We start from the raw sequence: 21,138 nt of genomic DNA on the forward strand, positions 1-21,138 counted from the left end.
AATTTGAAGCAACAATATCCATTAACTCCCAAATTTGGTCACTGTCCTCAGATCATGAAGGCCATGAAGAATATGTTAAGAAGCTGAACACACTTCATCTCAGTACTGTTTTAGTTTAAGCACCTTCATGTAATCAATAGAATTATAATTTAATGGCATTGCATCACTTTGATCTTTCTTTTTAGAGTCTCAGTAAATAAAGAGTTTTGCAGGAATTTCATCCTTTCGAAAGCACCCTTAGGGCCATTTTTTAGAATATGAAAAATGTAATAAACTAAAGTGAAACAAAATAAATCCTTTATGAGAAACTTTCTTTGTGGGCCCTTAATCCTCTAGTGTCAGGGCTGTCTGGAATAAACCAGCCCATCTTCGCTTGAACATTTTGGGCCTGACATCCTTCAGCAAGAGAAACTTTTTTATTTCTCAGGGTAGGTGTGAATCTTCAGGGGATGAGTTTGATGATCAAGTGCTATTTGTTAGAGGAAGCCACCTGGGATAAGTCCCAGCTGATTAGAAAGGCCAACCATTATGGCACCTGTGCTTGGGCATCAGAGAGAGAGAGGCGGTCAGTAGTTGGGCCTTGTAAGGCAAAAGTCCAAAAACACTTTTTGTTTTTGGTTAAGTAAGGGCTAGGTTGTGTCTTCAAGGTCCCTGCATTGGGGGCAGTGCAGAGCCACACTGTCCCTGGGAGAGTTCAGGGAGGGATTGTGGCTGGCCTGCTCTGCAAGCTGGTGCAAGAGGTCTCTTATTCTAGCCACCCCCTTTGCGGCAATGTGTGCTCCACAGCACATATGGAGAGGCTCAGGCCCTTGTGAACCTGTGGAAGTCCCTGCCAGAGGATGTTGTGAAGGCCAAGACTATAACAGGGTTCAGAAAAGAACTAGATACGTTCATGGAGGATAGGTCCATCAATGGCTATTAGCCAGGATGGGCAGGGATGGTGTCCCTAGCCTCTGTTTGCTAGAAGCTGGGAATGGGTGATGGGATGGATCACTTGGTGATTACCTGTTCTTTTCATTCCCCCTTGGGCACTTGGCATTGGCCATTTGTCGGCAGACAGGATACCGGGCTAGATGGACCTTTGGTCTGACTCAGTAGGGCCATTCTTATGTCCATGAGTGCAGAGGCTGCAATTGTGACAGTCTCTAAGTCAGATGTGCAAAGTGTGGGAAGCTCCTTATTATTCTGCGCTCACACACAAAGACCAATCACAAAATGGGCCTAAGGGTTTCCACACCTTCACTCACTGAATCTCTCTCCATGTAGCTCTGGAGGAAGGCAGTGGAGGGATGGAGTGAGATACCTCTGAAGCATCCCTCATTTCAAGGAACATCATTTAATATGGTCCACCAGTTCCACACAAACTTGGTGTCTGCTGGCTTCTATGGTTTGAGAATTGTTTATACCAGAAATAAAGAACCATGACACTAAGGCTACATATATACTACTAGCCACGGGGTTAATGCCCTAGCTAGTAGTGTAGATATAGCCTGAGATGAGACAGAGTGAGCAACCATTTGACACTAAGGAAGGAATCCCACAACATTTAAGGTCTGTTGCCCTTGTAAATTTTTTGTATCCCTCAATTTGGGTCTCTGCCACACATTGTCCCACATTTAGGCCTGGGTAAGTAGAAAGTATGAGAACGGAGAGAGTTTTGAAGGAGGAGAGGAGATCTGACTTTGGCATAAATTCCACTAATTCCTTCTCTAAGTATGGCTCATAATACTTTCAAACAATTTCTGCCCTCAGATACATGCTCTGAAGGCAACATGGGTGGTGCCTATGTTGGTGGGAGATTTTGTCCTATGTGTTTATTTTGCAAGCCGGTGATCTCAGTCACTTGCTTGGCCACACACAGTGGTAGCAGAAATGTTTGTTCCTTAGAAAGAATACATCTCTCAGTGTCTAGCCAGCAATTCCAGGTTTAAGTGAAAAATACTGTACTATGATTTTATTTTGAAGACCAAAAGCTACCTGTCTGTTAGGCCACACATGGAACTAACTGTTTTGGACCATAAGCAAGGAAAAGAGGGTGTAGCAAGTAGGGATGGGCAACCCTGATGGGGTTAAAAATGTTGTGAACTGCTCAGAAATTTGGGAGGGATGGTCAGGCGCACCAAACTAATTCAACTTCTCCAAACTTTTCTGCTGTTATTTAAATCCATCTGGTTTTTGAGGGTGTTGCAATTATTTAAAAGCTACATTCTTAGCTGCAAATGGGAATCTGTGATAAGCATTAGGATAGAAGTACCTTCTACCCGCAAAAGCTAACTTGGGACAAAGGGGTTTCCTATATAGAATATGTATGCTGGGAAACTGTTCTAAACAGCAGCTTTATTTTTTTATTTGCACATGCAAACTGTGGCTGCAATGTGGGCACAATCAGATACTTAGACCTCTACATTTTGCCACAGCAATAATAGTTATTGCACTCCTGCACTTGTGAATATTTTGTGTGCGGGTCCTTGGTTGACAATTTAAAAATCTGGCACATTTTGTATATTACCAGTGTTTAGTGTCAGTCCACAATTAGACAGTAATTTTTCCATAGAGTTAATGAAAGGATGCCCTATCAAACTATGGGTTTGATAGAAAGTCCATTAATACAGTTCAAATTATTCCATTTTATTTGACATAGGATAGAATCAGAGGCTTGCAGAAAGATGCTGCCACATAATTCCTACCAGGAAGGTGCTCAGGCTACTGGTGCATACAGGATGGAGGAATTCACCCTTTATTTGTCCCAGTTACACCCAGTTTGGAGAAGAGAATGAGGAACCCGATGGACTAATATTTCCTGAAACATGACACTAATATTGATGGAACTGTGAAAATCAGGTCACTTGTATCTAGGTGTCTAAATATGAGTCTGGGAATCAGGTTTGGAAGTTTTGGTAGTATTCTGACCAACTAATCTGACTAAACCAACAAGAACGTGGATTATATTACCCCTTCAAACGAATATCATTTAAAACCAATCAGTGCTACTGCGGTACTATCGGAAAATCGAACCACATGAGAATCTGCTTACCCATTCATTCCAAGTTCTCCATTCATCATGCCTATGCTCAAAAATGATTAACAGTGGAATGTTCAAAAGCACTTAAAGGGCTTTGGGTTCCAACTCCCGTTGGTGCCTAATTCTCTTAGATGCTTTCAAAAATTCCACCCTAAATCCATTACTAACTCTTCCTGAGCAAACATTCCACACATGCATAAATAAAAGCCCTGCTGATGGAGAGAAGCCAAGAATATAAGCAAAGAACTTCCACTATCAGGGATATTGCTGAAAATACCTTTTGCAAGTTTCCTTTCCAGGCACTTCTATTTGTTAAGAATTATGTAAACCCATTAAGAAATGACAGTAGGTGATGTAATGCACTGAGCAAACATTTTTTGATGTGTGAATTTTGCACTCATGAAAGGTCCCCTATTGATACTTCTTCCCCAGAACAGGTATAACACCGGCAGTGGCAATGCAAACTTCCCCTTCTCTATGCTGACTCACCAACACGCCCCAGCCCTCGCATGGGATGACCACCTAATTGGTGAGAGGGTAATTCAGTCTGTATACACTTCTTGTTTACTGTCATGGTCCAAAGGGCCAGGCAATGACAGTTGTGGTTGAGATGTTTGGACACTGGCCCACTGGGAATTGTACTGAGATCACCAAATTCATTTCACAAAGCCCGCTGAACAGCCATTTGATGGTCACAACTTTTGCTCATTATAATGCTGACCTGAACTGCTATAGCACTAGTGACTCAGAGATAGATATAAGTTTCTGTAACTCCTGATTACCAATCTCCTGAGCCATCTCATCCTCTTAGACAAAAATGAGCATCAAATGATTTTCGAAAAGTTCATGACTGCATTAACCCTCTGCTCAGCTCTCTTGTGCTATCAATGCACAAACAAATTCTGAGCCTTGCTTAACCAACCTGTTCATAAAGAAAGTGAATAGACAATGGGAGACTGAAGTATGTATACACACAAAGGGCTGGATTAATTTCATACTGGTGCAGGGTCCCTTGCAATAGAAAGTCCTCTATGAAAGTTGCAGCAGCTTAAGGGGAACACAAACAGAACAGGTTGAAAAATGTAGTTTTTGGCCAAAATTTATGTAAGGAAGACATGCTTAAGTCTTCTTGATCTAGGATTATGAAATGTGTTTCTTTACTGAGCATTATAAAACTAAGATCTGATTTGTAAGCATGAATATCAAAGCTCCAGATGTATCATAGCCTTCTGTTTGTGCCAGCAGTGAATCACAATTACTTATATAGTGACATGAATTAATAACAGCTCATGACAGTTTTATTTTAATGAAATTTAAAAAGGCAGTTATTAGATATACACACACAACTGATTCTGTAACTGTTAGTCATAAATATAGAACATTCAGAAGTACAAAATACACTTTATCCACAGCACAATTTCACAGCAATATAAAGAGATTAAACAGATAAGTAACCAAGTGCCTAACTTGACAACAGAAGCCATTTTTTTGGCGTTTATTATTTTTTAAAAAAAGCACGACTCTAAGCAAACTGGTCCATATCCATGCAGCTGTCAACCCATGAAAATGTGCTCAAAGTTTGGAGCAGGAGGAGAGTCACCCCATAAACGTCACAGACTCATAGACTAAGTCATGGTACGCCCGCCTTTTTTTTCTCCTTTTCCCCATTTTGGAGTACATTCTCCTTGTGCACCTCCCTCTCCACTATTGGCAACAGTGAGAACTGGGGCTACAGCACAATCACCAATACCCCAATTTGAGCACTGCTATGAAAATGAAAATATCTGACCTAAAAATTAACCCACTGGATACCTTGCAAACCAACCAACCAAAGAGCAACAGCATTATGACACCGATAAGGCATTAATGATTAAGTGGCTGTATTACTCTTGAAAAAGAGTACGCCTATGTATAAAAATATATGTTATAGCAATTGGGTAAATCCAACACTATATAACACTGTGCCAAAAGTAATTAGAAGTTAAAAAAGGCAGTACTGCAAAAAGTATTTACAGTTTCAGACTGGGCTTCAAGAAAAAGAAAGGCAACAAAGCTAGTTATGGACACATCTGGTTAAAGTATAATTGTCGGCACTGTCAGTAGCGCCTTTAATAGGTTATGCAATACAAATCAGTCCTGTAAAATACTTAATGTCAGGAAACAGGATTGATTATATGAACGAGTAAGTAAATACCTCAGCATATGAAAATGGTCCCAGTCTATAAGCTTACTCATTGAAGTAACTTACTCAGCTTGTTACATTATCATTTGTAGCTTCTTGCACACTTGGTTTAAAAAGCAGAATGCTTCAGTTCTTTATTTCCCACTGTTTTCAGAAACACTGTGTTTGCAATACAATCTGGTCAGAAAACACAACTCTGCAGGTAGAAAAAAATCTGCATGTAAAATCTGCAAACTCTGGCAGCTGACCTACCACAGGCATTATGTTAACTGCACAAATAAAAAAAGGACAGTTTTCAAATGCACTTTGCAACTTCAGTCATTATACATGTAAGTTGTTTTATTACCATTAAGACACACAACAAAGATTATAGCTCCACTTATGCTAAAACAGCCTTTGCTGCCACAAGAATTAGAATGAGAAAGATATTTCAAAAGAGCCAGCCAGTGGCATTGAGGCAGCACATACTGTAAAGGAGCCCTAGGAGCACTATTCACTTGGTCTCAGGAATAAGGTTGCCAACCATAATGCTCGTTAAGAGCTCCCTTCTTGCTGGCGTGAAACTAATAGCACCCTCAGAAAAGATCACCCATATCTTCCCTTCCAACGCAGGGAAAGCAATGTAAAGATACTGTGCGGGGGATCAGCTGAAGGGGAGCTTAGGGAGAACGGAGAAACAGGGAGAAAGATTGGCTCGATACCAGAATATAAACAGGGGCATACTGTGGCCCAAAGTGAAGTGGAGGAAAGCCTTGCACTCTTCTAGACTGGCCTTTAACACTACAGTAATTCCCTTTTATGGCCACAAGGATGGGGAGGAAGAAGACAAGAAACAGACCTTGCACTGATGCCTTGGACACACTGGCTTCAAACTAGTAATACTGTATTTTAAAAAAATAGACATGCTTGAATATCTTTTAACAAAGAACTTCGAACTGTACTACCTAATACTGACTGATAAGCCTATTTCTACACACCGATAGTATAAAAAGACAGTGATATGTAGAGAAACTTTTCTGGGCTGGAAAAAACAGGTTTTCATAAACACATTATTTTAGACTGAATTCAGGAACAACAAGTAAAGTATACATACACGCAGAGCAACCGGTCAGGTAGACTGCAACATAGGAACACCATTTTCCAATCCATTTTTCACTTTACAGAAATCCTCATTTTTATATTTTAAAAAAATCCTGAATGTATCATGGCCAGTGCAGTATATAAAGAGCTATAAATTGCTGGACCACTCCCTTCTTCCCCCGTGGTTAGATCTGTCACAGAATCAGGATCATCCATCTCTCCTTTTACTATCATTCCCTATCGCACAGATATCTCACCTCACCCACACAGGCATCTTTTGGGGGGGGGGTCAGTGAATTCCATGGATTTGCTCACTACAAGGAGCAGAGCTTTTCTAGTCTCACTCACTGATCAGTTCTTTGTCCATGCAGCGCGTGCGCGATGGGAGTGAAGGGTAGCAGGGGCAGCTTCAAGAGAATCAATGTCCAGGTATTAAAATAAATATCGTTTAAATGCATGGTTTCCTCAGCTAACTGAGTATTCTCCTCATCTCCTGGGGCAGAGGAAGAGGTGTCCATTTTTAAAACAGGATGATTCTGCTGAGACAAGTACAGTCCAGAGATCTGAGGCCTCTGCAATTCTTTATCTAGCTTTGAACTAGATTCAGTTTTTATTAAAAAAATCTAAGCAAAAGACACACATACACAAACCATCCCTCCAATGGCACGTAGGGCTACGGACTGGCCCTGGAAAATGAAGCAAAGAGACAAATGGCAGGCAAGACTCTCACTGAACACTGAAGACCACTTACCCCACTCTGTGACCTGCCAGAAAGCAGAGTAGGGTGAGAAAAGCCCCAGTCACATGATTGGGATTGGGAGCAGTGAGTCTGTGGCCTCGTAGCTTTGGTCTGCCAGCCTGTGGAAGTTTCTCTGGATGAGACCCACATGGTCAGAGCAGGCCATGAGTTAGGGAGATGGCTGCTCTCAATGGAGTCATCCACCCAAGGAACCCCCAGTGATTACCCACATAAGACAATGCTGACACAGTGCATGCCAATAGTCCTCCCTGCTGGAAGACACCTCTGAATTCAGAGGTAGCTTCAAGTAGCTAGGCAATGGCAGCACGTGGGTTGGCAATATGTGGAGACACCTGGCCTCTGGGTGGGTGGCCCTGGCTTCTTGTAGGTGTCCAGAGATTTGCATGGATCCCAGGGCATCCACAGCTGTGTTTTAGGCAGCTGGACCCTCTTCCCCCTTTTCAAGGGGGCTGAGCTGCAACCTTCACAGGATTTCAAAGAAGCTCAGCAAGTGGGAATTTTGAGTTTCTTGTCCATGGGTGATTTTCCCCCCAAGCAGGGACTATTTATCCCTAAATCTTCATTTTATATCAGATCTCTGTAACTCAACTAACATGATAACAGAAATAAAGGAACAGAAATTCTACAAGTTTCTGATGGATATGCCAGGCAGCAAGACTCCGAGCCATGAAAAAGCATGCACCCTTCTGGACGGCCCGAGTCTCCAAAATGCCCAGTGAACTGAAACCCTTATACAGTGAGTTTAAACAGAAGTAGGTGGATGCTCAGCAATTTAGCATGCAAGCAAAAATTCAAGTTAACTCCACTGTGTTTTTGACAGACAATGGCTTGACTGGTTGTTTCCTATTACAAATTAGTTTTAACAACATTGTTTGGCACATGAAACAAACTAGCTCACTGCTCTCAGTAAATGAGCCTAGATGATTCTGTTGTAACAGGGCACCTCTTTTAACCGTCAAAATGCAATGTTGCACAAGATATAACAAAGAGGTTCACAGACTAGAAATGCAACTGGTGCTGAAAAAGTGTTCTTGATATGTTGTACAATAATTTTATAAAAGTATCTTTTGGGGGATGTAATAATAGAAGGCAAAAAATAAAATAAAACCAGGTAGTGAGAAAATTATAGACATATAGGTCTCACTTAATAAATTCAAAGAAAAAAAGAACAACAGCTTGCTAAGTAAATATATAGCATAAATCAGAATTACCAGAATTAACCAATTAGTGTTATTTCTAAGTAAAGAGATGCAGAATCCTGCAATATCTAAGTTCTGCAATACATTGTCACCCCTTTCGGTATACTCTGGAATGGACTCATTTATATGTTTAAAAAAAAAACCCTACCAATACAGGAAATCACATCATACAGCACAAGATATACATACAGTACTAAAATATACACATATTCAAGTTTAACTGGGTTAAGAGAGGAGAAAAAAGGTGCTGAATCTTCTGGTCAGAGAGGACTATATTATGCTGTATAATCTCACATTCAAACTGACCTAAAATTCTCAAGAATCAAAGAAATCAGAATACTGAATCTGTTTTCAGAGAATGAAAGCTTATGCTCAAATAAATTTGTTAGTCTCTAAGGTGCCACATGTCCTCCTTTTCTTTTTGCGGATACAGACTAACATGGCTGCTACTCTGAAACCTAAGATTAAAGCAAGACATTGAAACTGAACAGTAGACCCTGTAACTGGATGTTACCTTACCTTTTCTCTGTTAGTCTTTGTTACTTCATTATCTATTTTAAATTTACCATTCAAAGGGAGCATTAGGAATTGTTCACATTCAAATATTTAGGACTCAGAGATTTTTCACAATCAAGCAAAAGTTTTTCATCTCTGAGGTAGATGACAAGAAAATACAAAATGGATCTGTCAATGACCACCACCAAGTGGTGTAACTTCTTCTTCAGCACACACACACCAGAAGGGAGAGAGATCAAACTCCTATTATCACTATCCAAAATATGAGAAACATGACTTCTTGTTAGTAGATTCTACGGCAATGCAATACAGGAAAAGCAGAGCCAAAACCATACTGAAATGGTTTTGTTGAACTTCATTTCACTGGGTTTGTCTGCGGTGTAAATTACTCAGAAAATGGTGGAAACATGCCCAGATCGGCAAAATCTTCAATGTTGTAATTGCCAGTGCCCTGTGTTGGATCCCCCGGCATAGGAAGCATGTCCTGTATAAGGAAAATCAAAGTGAAGTGTCACTTTATATGCTATCGGAGACAAACTTTTTTTTGTTCATCTTTTTAGCTTAAGACCAGAAAAAGCCAAAGACTGGGAAAAAAAGTGAAATTCACCCCATGCAGATGGCTAGCCTGAGCCCTCTGCACTGTTTAAAGTCTCACTTATGTCCTCTTTCAAGGACTGAACCAGGACTTAAGCAGTATGTAGGCTTTGTGCACAGGTCTGACTGTCCCCCATACTGCACATTCTTCACTGATCTAAACATACACCATTTGTTACAGAGGGTGGTTTGTGATAATATGCTAAGATACTGGATCAGCAACTGCTGAGAGACAATCATAGCACCTATTGCAAAGATGCCGTTGGGAGTAGCAGTTGCTTCCTGGTGGCTGTTGATAGCAACAAGTTAGACATTTCAAACCAAAACAGAGAGTACACACTAAGGCATGTGCTGCTCTGCCTTTCCTGGTGATGCTTCCTCAGCGTAGGTAGTATACATCCCTTCATGAAACCAAGACATGAAGGGTTATAAAGTGTGGTGGGTTCTGTCTACTATGTCTCAGTTATTCTTCAGTGTGGCATGAAGGAAAATCAACTAAGGGCCTTTATACAGATGATGGGAATGTGTGTTGTGGAACAGAAAGACGTTCCGAGACCCTTCTGAGAAGGGCAGAGCACCCTCATCCCTCACCGACGTGAATGGCAGTTGCAGAAGCTCAACACTGCTAAGGAGGTGTTCAGCCCTCCACAGGCTCATCACCCTTCTGCCCTTCGTACAACCTAGGCAGCCAAGGAACTGATGAGCAAGCAGTGGTCATTAAGCATCATGTGATTTGTGTGTCTCTTAATATGACTCAGCCCCCTTAATTTGGATCATGCCCCTTTTCTGACATGCTATGCTGGGACCATTGGAGGGAGTCTCGCCATCAGAGTTCTGTTGTTACGTAGCTGGTACCAGCACACATTTGTGGAGGATCCACTTCCTCCTGAACAGCGTTCTGTAAGCAGGGGCTACGTTTATTCTGACTGCACCTCTGCTGAAGAATCCTGGAGGTCTTTCCTCCAGGTCAGTGAGCCTCCTTGTATTTCAGAAAAGGGAGTGGAAGTTGATAGCATTTCTCTGGTATAAGAGGAGTTCATGGTAACTGCTCCCAAATCTCCTGAGTCACATTTGGTCCCTGCAGGAGGCATAGGGAGTACTGAATCTCCTTTTCCCAGTCAGGGACAAAGCCTGGGGAAGAGGTATCCCCTGTTGGGAAAACGATCATGCTGTCCTTTCAGCTCTTACAATAACAAGCTCTGGCAGAACTTGATTTTGTAGCAAGAGAGGGACCATAATAATACAAAATCTAAATAGCAAACAAGAAACATGATAACATATTGGCTCGAAGCATCTGCTCTCAAGAGGATGAACTACCCTCATCTAAGAGCACCATAATGAGGATTTACCCTGGGACAGGGCAAGCTTTAAATCTAACTGCAGACTCGAGGGATCCATTAGAGTGGAGATAGATGAGGGGATGGACTGAAGAAGCACATTTCCCGCCTGCCTTGGCCAGCCCTGTGTTCCTGGCCAATGCTACACATGTCTAATGCTGCACTTGCCACCTGCGGGGCTCTTTCATCCCCCATTGCCACCCAGAGAAGGAGAAGTTGAAGCTGCCTTGTGCTGCTGAAATCTCCATCCCCTTTGGGGAACTTCTGCTGTTGAGGTCCTATGCCAGAGATTACACTGGTGAAGGCCTTGAAATGAATCTGGCCCTTTTTGTTTACTTATGTCTTTCCCTTTTCCCTTGCATACAACTATCCACCCTCCTCTTTTGTTGGTTGGGTTCTTGATCTAATTTAAATGATAAACAGATTATAAAGGGCTAAAGGACCATATCAACTTACTTGCTTGTAAAGTGCCATGCTCATCTATCATGAATAGTTATAACAGTAATTAATACTGCAAAATAACTAATGTAACTGAAGATGATTATTTGCCACTCACATGGCTTCTCAATTGTTGGAGCATTTTAAAAAAAACACTTTAGTTAGTATCTTCTCTAAAGAAACAGCCTACTCTCCTCTCTGACTTTTCAAGTGGAATTAGACTGAAGTTTGACTGACTGGATTTATAGATCTGGACCAGGGTATGAGGAGGGACTTCTAGCCAGGACTGTCTACCTACTGATTTCTCCCTAAAATGCATAGCCCTTGTGCTGAGGAAGCAGGAAGAAGGAGAAAACATTTCAAAACACATTAGTTTTTGTGCTCTGGCAAAAAAAATGATTTGAGTTCTAGTGAAGACTATCCTAATCCCAGCAAACATCACTATAAACCCCAGGGCAGCACATCTCAAACTGAAGGTTGGTGCTTGTCATGCACAGTTTCCACAGTGGGCATGATTGGCAAAGGTTGTTATTTGAGTAAGAAGACTGACTTTCTTGTGACAACTGTAGACACAATGAATCTTTGACTCTACTCACTTGGAAGACTTCAGTCTGACTGGGCTGCTGGTGAGAATGCTGGTCACTGCTTTGCTGATTATGATGCTGGCTTTGCCATTGGGACCAGACCTCCGAAGGTCTCCCTTGGAATTGTCCACTGCTTTGACCACTCTCAGCTGAAAGATTCAGATTTACACAGACAGTTCCTTTAAAAGGCACAGATATGTTTTTTGAGACTTTTTCTAAGAACTTTGATGTTCAGAAATATATTTTATAGCACAGATACTCAGCAAGGACCAATTCCGGTGGGAGTGAAGTCAAGGGGAGTTTTGACACTGCTCTCAAGGGAACAAGATAGTGACCAAAGAGAGCAAGGTGAATTACTGTGCCTGCACCAACATGACAGGGACAACATTCTTACTTACAGTAAAGCACAAAGTGAAATAATGAAGAGTGTAATGAAACCTAATCTAGCCATGCCAGGGTTTTCTCCAGTCCTGCCTCTCTTTAATAGCGAGAGAAAGTACCAGCCATTTCACTTAAAAACAGAATGACAAGATAGGCATTTTAATGCACTTCTTCTTTAATAAACTCTTGGATCAAGAGCTGGACCAGAAGGAGCGCTGTCATCTGATGGATTATATAATTCAAAGGCAGCATGTCAGCACCCCATTTACAAAATCTGTTGTTTCATGACCTTTTAAATAGTAAGATAAACAGGTGCCAGCCTTGCTGTCTTATTTAAGTGTAAAAGTCATGTGTTTAGAATGCTGGTTGGTGAGCTACTTTGTCCTCTGTTATTATAGGTGTAAAGCAGCTATTTAATTCATGCGGCTCTAGTCTCAGAACTGCAGAATTGCTCTGTTCACATGGTGCCAACAGTTCCCTAAGAGTGCGGGTCCACTTGGGTTTTGAAGGAATAAAGAGATTTAATGTTAAGAAGACTAATGTTGTCAGAATGACCATTTCAGGATTATGGATCTCTCTGCTGGTACTTAAACTTATATCACATTCTGCATTTGTCAGCTACTTCACCTTTTACGAGTATGTTCATGGATTATGTTTACCAACTGAAGTCAATTGGATTTCTCTTTGTACTTTGGTAGGCAGGATTTAGCCCTAAATATATAAGATATCACCCAGGAGATTTTCATTTTGCGTTGGAACCAACAAACTGGCTGTTTGTGGAGTCTCTTTCCAAGATTTTCAACTTTCATAATATTTTGGAGAATTTCTGGCTGGTGCTGCCAAGCCAGGAAATGCAAAATTTAACATTATGCAATGGTGTTTGAGCCACTGCTGGCACTCCCACAGCACAGCACCATTGCTTTCCTTAGGCTGAGATAGGAAAGGGAAAGTGCATCTCCAGTGAATAGCTCAGGAAGTAATACATGTGTTTATTTTCAGTAGTGGATGTTGCATGTCTTGTTCTGTGAATTAAAAATGTTTCTAGCACACCTGAAAACCATTTTTCCCAAAACACTTCCCTTTTATTGCTTCTGTTTTTGCCTTTTTTCCTTCAGACACACAAATCCAAAATTTGGGGGTCACTGGTAGATCAGGTTACTGCAGGTCAGAACTACTGGCCAACTTCCTAGCCATTACTGCAGAGGCACGCAGTTCTGCATGCCACGTTGCGTTAGACTCCTGACAACCACAAACCAAAATTTCCACACAGAAAAATGGAAAGAATGGCAAATGGAAGTAGCCAAAATGCCTGACTCCACAATTTGTCATTGCTCCATAACGTACAAGATCGCAAACGCTGCCACTTTGACTCCAGTCTCTCTCTATCATCAGCTACAAACAGTAAGCAGTTTCCCAGAAGACTGATGAACTGCAATGGCATGCTTCTGTCACATCTGGGCTGGAGAATTACTACTCCCTTGCTGACTGTTACAAATAATTCAGCTGACTCAGAAATTCTGCAGTCACACTATTGGTCACAACAAAGTTCATTTAAGTTACCTCTTAAAAGAAAGCTGCACCAATTTTGCTCAGTACGATATGCCAAAATTTACTCAGTGAGGCAAATGAGCCTTCTGCTCAGCAAGACAGAGTTGCCAGCAGAAGGTTCAGGCTGCTCCTTTCAGGAATAACTAGTAATAGAATTCAAACTGAGGTAGATCAGGAAATATTTCCCACCAGATGAACAGTCATTGCCAAGTAGTTTGGGTCTCAAGTGCAGGTCTTATAAACAAACGTACAAAGCCCAGTGGAATAAACTCAACGAGAAGTTAGCCATTTTGATGTACACATCCCGCTGCATTGCTGCTGAGTCCAGGCAAGGCAGCATAATGCTAGTGAATGAGGCCTAAAGACTGAAAAGGGCTTGAAATGAAACTGGTCTAATTTCATTCACAATGTTGAGTGAAAAGCAAAGAGTGAGTAAATTAGCATTAAGGGCAAAAAGAAAAATTAGTGTTTTAACTTTCCACCTGTGGTAGTGATGATAACCTAGGTAAGGGGAAGCAGCTACTCCTGCTTCCTGACATATCTGCAAGGGGTGGCCAAAGTTAAGTTCAGTGGAATACAAGCCATTATTTTTATTTTGTTCCTCGAACAGTCAGAATATGGTGCTGAGGAAACCGAGTGGAACTTTCTTTAAAGTCACTGCATTAATGGCTTGATCCAAAGCCCATGGAAGTCAGTGGAAAGACCCCTTCACTGACTTCAATAGGCTTTGGATCAGTTCCTAATGCAAACAAGATACTGACTATGATCACCATGTGATTTTAAATCTTTTGCTTAGTGTGTATATAAAACTTTATATGACCTTGGCCAAGGATAGCTGAGTGCTCTTTCTTCACCTTTTGCTCCTGGCAGACTACCTCACACTTCTGCAGCTGATTGACTGACTGTCCTGAACCATCAGCATGTCATGCTGGATTTAGTAATGTTGTTGTTACATTTGCTGGCTGTAGAGTTCCTTAACTCAAGCCCCGGCATCCATCCAAATTTTATATTCTCTCTAATTGCCACAGCTGACTACATACGTTCTTATAGGCAGATTACTAGTGAGGTCACTGTTTTAGAGGTTTGTGCTGATGTATAGGTAGAAGGGAATAGGGAAGTGTTTGTATTTCATTATTTGTGCTCTTATTTCACGTATTGGATTTTTTTTCTGTTCAAGCACTCCCTCAGGAACAGCTCATACTAATGGCATAATCTGAAGACACTTTGAACAGCACAATTATCCTTAACCATTCTACTTAACTATCTATGGAGTAATGTAAGCAACTGTGGAGTTTCACATACTCCAAGTCTGATCATGATGAGGCTCAAGTCTGAGGACTTCCAGCCACCACTAAGTACATCTATAAAATTGGGACTGAATCCATGACCCTTGTGAAGGAAATAGCATAAATCAATGAACAGTAACATTGCTGGATAGCTCCCCAAAATATCAAAAAGTTGATTTTGCTGTGCTGTTGAGCAGTTCCAAAACACTCCTAAAGTTTTTCATGCTATAAATGTGTATGGGCACTGGCCCTTTCAAAGACACTGCTAATGCTACTCATGTTCCTGAAGTAGGATGTACAATGTGCACTTGGATTTTTTCAGATTTAATTTTTTTACAAACTTTAAAATATATCTGAGGCCTCAGATTACCAGCATGCATGATTACAGGCTGCATTACCATCTTAAAATTACAGATAGAGAGCCTTTCCAGGCATTCCATAACAGGTAGCATACTGTACAACAATGTAGTGAGTTTTGAGAAAGGATTGACATTAATATCTTTACTCATTCTTTTTTATTTGTTTTTAAATATAAAGATACCAATTCTGCCTTTCATCTGTGTCATGCAACTCCACTGACTATATATAGCTTTGGGAGATGACCAAATGTACAATAAAGTGCTTTTAATTCTCCATTATAATAAAAAAGAATCTAACTGCAACAGGTACAGAGAAGGGTTAGTAAGATGATCAGGGGATTGGAGAGTCATGATAGCAGACTAAAGGAGCTGGGCTTATTTAGCCTAGCAAAACGGAGGCTGAGAGGGGATACAACTGCTCTCTATAAATACATTGGAGTAAGCACCAAGCAGGGACAAGAGCTATCTCAGCTAAACAACAATGTTGGCACAAGAATAAAGAGGTCTACGCTGGCCATAAGTGAATTTTGGTAGAAATTAGAAGAAGGTTACTAACCATCAGAGTAGTGAGATTCTGGAACCATCTCCCAACAGGTGAGTGGGGGCAAGAAACCTAACTGGTTTTAAGATGGAGCTAGATCAGTTTATGAATGGGTTATATGATGCCGTTGCCTGTGAGGGTAGGGGGCTAGACTTAATAACCGAGAAGACTGCTTCCAGTTCTATGTTCTTAATTAGTAATTAAAACAACAACAAGAAATTGTTGTTATTGAAATAGGAAAGGCTGGTTTTTTTTTGTTTTAATGAATCAATGTCTGTCTCATGATGATATAATCCTGCCGAGGCAGAATTTGAGGTGCCCTTGCTATCCCTGTTCTCTAATACACCTTCCAAAGCTATGGTCATATCTTAGCTTCTGAACATATCCCATAGGGCCAAGTCCTAATGTCTTTAACTCAATTCTTACCCATGCCTTATTCGGAGGGGAAAGAAATATACTGATTTAACTTGAAAGCTTGAAATCACTGGAGTGTTGCCTGGGTAAACAGAAGTAATGAGTGAAGACATTAGGATTTGACCTTTAATTGATTACTATCTCCTGCGACAATAAAAACAAGAAATGGACTATTGCCACATTCTGCTTTAGACAGTAGCTGAGAAAATTCACATTAATATTAGTCTTAGTGAACGTGAAGTGTTCTTCTCAGAAACACACTGAAACACCCCCAGCTGTTTAAAAAGCAAATTGTTTAACCTCACAGTAGGAATAGCAAAGGTAATTGTCTACGTGTGACTGAGAGCGAGGGTTATAGAGGTTATCTGCACAGAATGAGAAATGATTAAGTATCTTGGGAGAGGAGCAGCTGACACGGCAGTGACAGGACACAATTTCACACATTCAGGTTGGTTTAAAAAAAATCCCTGTTCTGGATTGTGCCAATTTGGGACTGTTCTGAGTCAGAGTAGAGTGGATCTGAGCCACCCAAAAGGAAGTTTGGGAGGGATTTTAGCTCAGGAAGGGAGTGCAGTGCATCCATCCTTTAGGATGCTGGAGGTGGAGCATGGAGGGAGGGGTCCCTGAACTCATCTCAGTCCATTGCGTCAAGTAATAAGAAGCTTTGCTTCCTCTCTTTTGCCCTCCTGGCAATCCCTACATACCTACACAAGGGCAGAGACAATCTCAACCTTGACATACATTCGGAATACAGGTCCGAAGATTTAAAATACAGTTAGCATTTCACTTTCATGTTCACTTGTGAGATACATAATCTGAAACCTACCAAACCCTGCACTTCTGTTTGCTAGGCTAGAGTAGGCATTTCCACTTGGGGAAGAAGTGGCTGGGCTAGAGAGAGGGCTGTACGATGATGGATCAGCTGGATAGGTATGACTGGTTCCAATTCCAAAGGGTGATGATTGAGTCTTGCCAGATTGTGATGGGATTTGCTGAGGTGAGGGGGAGAAAAAGAAGAAGTTATTTTCATTGCTGGCATAACAGCCGAGCAGCATGATAGACCCAAATTTTAACAGTGTAAAATCAACTGCTAAATAAACACTGCCGATGAGATTAGGCATATTATCTCTGACTCAGCCATATTCAATTTCCATCAACATGGATTTATGGCTATTTAAGTTTAATGAAAGCAACAGATTATAACTGAAAATATAACAGCTCTCCTGATGATTAATATCCTCCATGCATTCAGAAAGAGAATCACTATTGTTCATTACCTGCTGGTTTTCCCCCACCTCTATTAAGGCATAAAAACTAGGAGCAAAGATTAAAAACATACAAAAATGAATCTTTATTTGCCAGATGCCATGTTTTTAATATTACCCCAGTTATCTGAATGCCTTGTAGGATATACCTCGTACCTTCAGATAATCAGGATTTTCGATAATTGGGAGAGATGGCACAAGAGGCTTCCAAGTGAATGTTCTGGATCTCCACACAGGTTGAAAAGCCTGCTGGGTTTTCTCACCTGATTTTAGAGTATGAAAACCAGCTTGCCCAATGGATATGTGAAGCACAATGGATATGTTCTATCTTGCCTTAGGCAAGCAATCAGCAATTGCATAAGAGACTTGGTGGGGATACCCAGCACTAGTACCGCAGGGGAAAAATAACCAAACTTTACTTAACGGGGATGGTTCAGTTAAATCAAGAACAATAACACTTTACACTTCTATAATGACTTCAAAGAATCTCAAAGTATGTTACAAATAATTAAATAGTACAACACCCCTGTGAGATAGTTAAAATGAGACAAGAAGTGGGTAAGTGTCTCACTCGAAGTAACAAAATACACTAGCAGACAGCGCCAGTAATTAAACCCACTTCCCAACAACGCAGTCCCTTTTCCCCATCAACCAGCCCAGCAGCTCTACAGAAGACTGGTATTTAACAAGTTCTGCTGTTTGAAATTAAAAGCAGTAACATCTCTAGATACATTTAATGATGTGCATCTTATAGGCAATCAACGCACTGAAGTGCAGCTATTCTCTTGGGCAAATGAGGGGGGGAAATAGATCCCAACAGGCAAACAACATGATGAAAATACAAGTCTTCAGTTTACTTACTAGCTAGGAAGTAAGTTAGCTTTGAAGGTCCCCACGATGACAATGAAAGCAGTCTTCAGTAAGAGTTTATTGATTCTTTTAAGATGGTAAAACACATTCTGAGTTCCCTAAATTTGTACTCTGGTGATGCAGACTTGACCAGGCTGATCGTTTAGGTTAAGGGGAGATGTCACATTTTTGATCAGTAATCGTTAATGTCCTTTCTATCCAGCGTACAAATGAAAATGTGTCAAAATATTATTTCAAGTTGATTTCTTTAGGATATGGAATAGATATGGAAGAGTAATTGATGCAAACTGAGGACTGGTCAGTCTGTGTGTGAAACTAGGAAACTAATATGGAAATAATTAAGCTGCTGGTAAAATGATTGAGTGCATACCTTAAAGTGCCTTTAGAGACTATATAAGAAAATTGAATGCAAACAATTATTATTAAAATAGTATTAATACTAGTCTTATTTAAACAGATTAAAGCAAGAGCATTTAATGATTGGGTTGCTACTCAGTACTTAACATACTGGCTTCTGCATAGTACTGTATTCAGATCACTTGTCATTCTCAGTATGGACAACAGACTGTATATGGCAGAGTTGGGCAAATTGGTATGTCTGCATTTTAACTGGGAGCCTCCCAGTCTGGGTAAACAGACTCATGCTAGCTCCACTTGAGCTAGCATGCTAAAAACAGTGGTGTGGACTGTGGTTTGGGTGGCAGGTTGGGCTCTCAAGCCCACCTGGCCCCTAGGTCTGAGTTCAGTGGCTACTCCGAGTCTTTGTCTGAGTTGCAACATCCACACTACTATTTTAGTGTGCTAGCTCGAGCAAAGATAGCGTGAGTTTGTCTACTTGGGCTGGGAGACTTGCTCCCAGCTGTAGTGTAGACATGCCCATTTAGGCCTCTGTCCAGCAGAAACTTAATGCCCAAGCTTAACTGTGCATAGTCCTGTTAATTTCACTTAAAACACACATCTATACAGGAATGAGGATTAAACTGGGATTTCTGTGGGGGCCATGTATGTATACATAGGGTGACTAGATGTCCCAATTTTATCAGGACAGTCCCGATTTTTGCGGCTTTTTCTGATATAGGCACCTATTACCCCCTACCCCCTGTCCTGATTTTTCACCCTTGTTGTCTGTTCACTCTATGTATATATATACACAAAAATATTTGCCCAAATAACCCTGTTTTTCCTTCAGAATTATGCAAAGGAGCATCCAACCTTGAGCTTTTCTATTTTGACCATCAGAAATGGATAAATCAGAAATGGAAGAACTGATTTCATTACCATTTTTTTTAAATAACATAAAAGGTACATTTTACCAAATTTTAACCAAGGAGTTTGATTTGTTCTTTTTGTAAAATCTGCTTAACTAGAATGCCCCTAAAAACCCCTTAATCAAACACACACCTGTCCTGGAAATGGTGGACGACTCCCTGTCCAGGCGACTTGACTCTGATTTAACTGACGAGAGATCTGTGTCAAATTTTGGCCTGTTGAAGAAGAGGACTGGATATCATTCACACCAGGCACATGTACCACAGATGAGCTAAAGGGGAAAGAACAGAAAATGGCTTGTAGGTGATGATACAATATTTATGATGCATAAATTGTATGCTAGATACTGAAATTTTGTTAATCAACCCATTAAGGCGAGTTGTTCCAGATCGTCTGCATAAGGACTAAATGAAAATGACATGACTTCAGTATTAAAACTATCAGGTATTTTGAAATTCTAAAATATCAGACTGATTATGCAGACACAGTGCGCCAAATTCTTCTTAGTTAGATCCATGCAATCTCATCCAAAGGGCTTGCATGAGTACAACCAAGGGGAGGATTTTAGAAAGATGTGTAATTAAATTATTTTCCTTATTGGTTTGGCCCCCAATTCAGGAAAGTAGCTCTCCTCAGGACCACACTTAAGTATGTACTTAACTTTAAACATGTGCTTAAAGTCAGTGATACTTAAGCACATGCTTAAATGCTGTCCTGAATCGAGGCTTCTGAAAGGACGCTGTTCATAAATATTCTTTAACCTGTTTCTTGTCAGTGTTGCATTCTTTCTGTAAAAAGAAGAAAATATGTGTTATGTAACAAAGATGTATGTTTGATTAGCTGCTTTTAATTCTTGTTTTCTCCCAGTGGTGCTAAAAGATATCACAGTTACAAATCAAGGTGAAAGAATCAAACAAACTAGTGTTTTGAGCCCTGGAACAAAAAAGCAGAAAAATACAAATAGGAAAAAATTATTCCTAACAGAATTTATGTAAGTTACAATTAATTGTTTCCTAGATCTTGAAATATTTTAAGCTTATAATGAAAATTATACTTTTTTTTGTTCAGTATTCTTTGTATGGAAATCTTTGGACCTAGTGACTATACTAGCTATAAAACACATATTGATACATAAACTTAAATATATATCCCAATATTTTATCTGAAAGAACATGTCTCATATATGGACTGCACTTCATAAGTGATTTGTTGTTGGGTTTTGCCCAGGGGCGGAAAGGGGGAGCTTCTGTAGTAATTTTTTACCTTTGCCTTAACTCTGTGTTAAATTATTGAATAATTTACAAAAATGAATAGATGGCTGTTATGGATTCATGTATGTCTATATCATACAACAACCTCCATTTTGCTTTTGTGAATGCCATTTTGATTATAAAACTGTTTTTACCTCCATCTTGGACTGGGATTCCAAGAAGTGTTTGCAGAGGTCTAACAATACAGAGCAATCAAGGGTTGTTTCCCATTCACATGCAAGC

The 21,138-nt window shown here is 40.5% G+C and overlaps 1 protein-coding gene across 4 annotated transcripts in view; it reads right to left on the minus strand.

Annotated features, from left to right (window-relative positions):
- Positions 1–4,298: 4,298 nt before the first annotated feature.
- ARNT2 (aryl hydrocarbon receptor nuclear translocator 2) overlaps positions 4,299–21,138 on the minus strand; it is a 137,247-nt gene continuing 120,407 nt past the window's right edge. For 3 of the 4 annotated variants that reach the window (XM_043493641.1, XM_043493643.1, XM_043493642.1), the window contains exons 16-20: positions 20,407–20,433; positions 19,778–19,916; positions 17,068–17,233; positions 11,725–11,861; positions 4,299–9,243 (exon numbers count right to left, since the gene is read on the minus strand). In XM_043493641.1, coding sequence (XP_043349576.1) covers positions 9,145–9,243; positions 11,725–11,861; positions 17,068–17,233; positions 19,778–19,916; positions 20,407–20,433 — 568 coding nt within the window. In that variant the 3' untranslated portion in view covers positions 4,299–9,144. The remainder of the gene's footprint in view (positions 9,244–11,724; positions 11,862–17,067; positions 17,234–19,777; positions 19,917–20,406; positions 20,434–21,138) is intronic. The other variant, XM_038420184.2, reaches the window with a different exon arrangement.

This window comes from Dermochelys coriacea, chromosome 10, assembly GCF_009764565.3.
Source record: "Dermochelys coriacea isolate rDerCor1 chromosome 10, rDerCor1.pri.v4, whole genome shotgun sequence".
Taxonomy (NCBI): Eukaryota; Metazoa; Chordata; order Testudines; family Dermochelyidae; genus Dermochelys; species Dermochelys coriacea.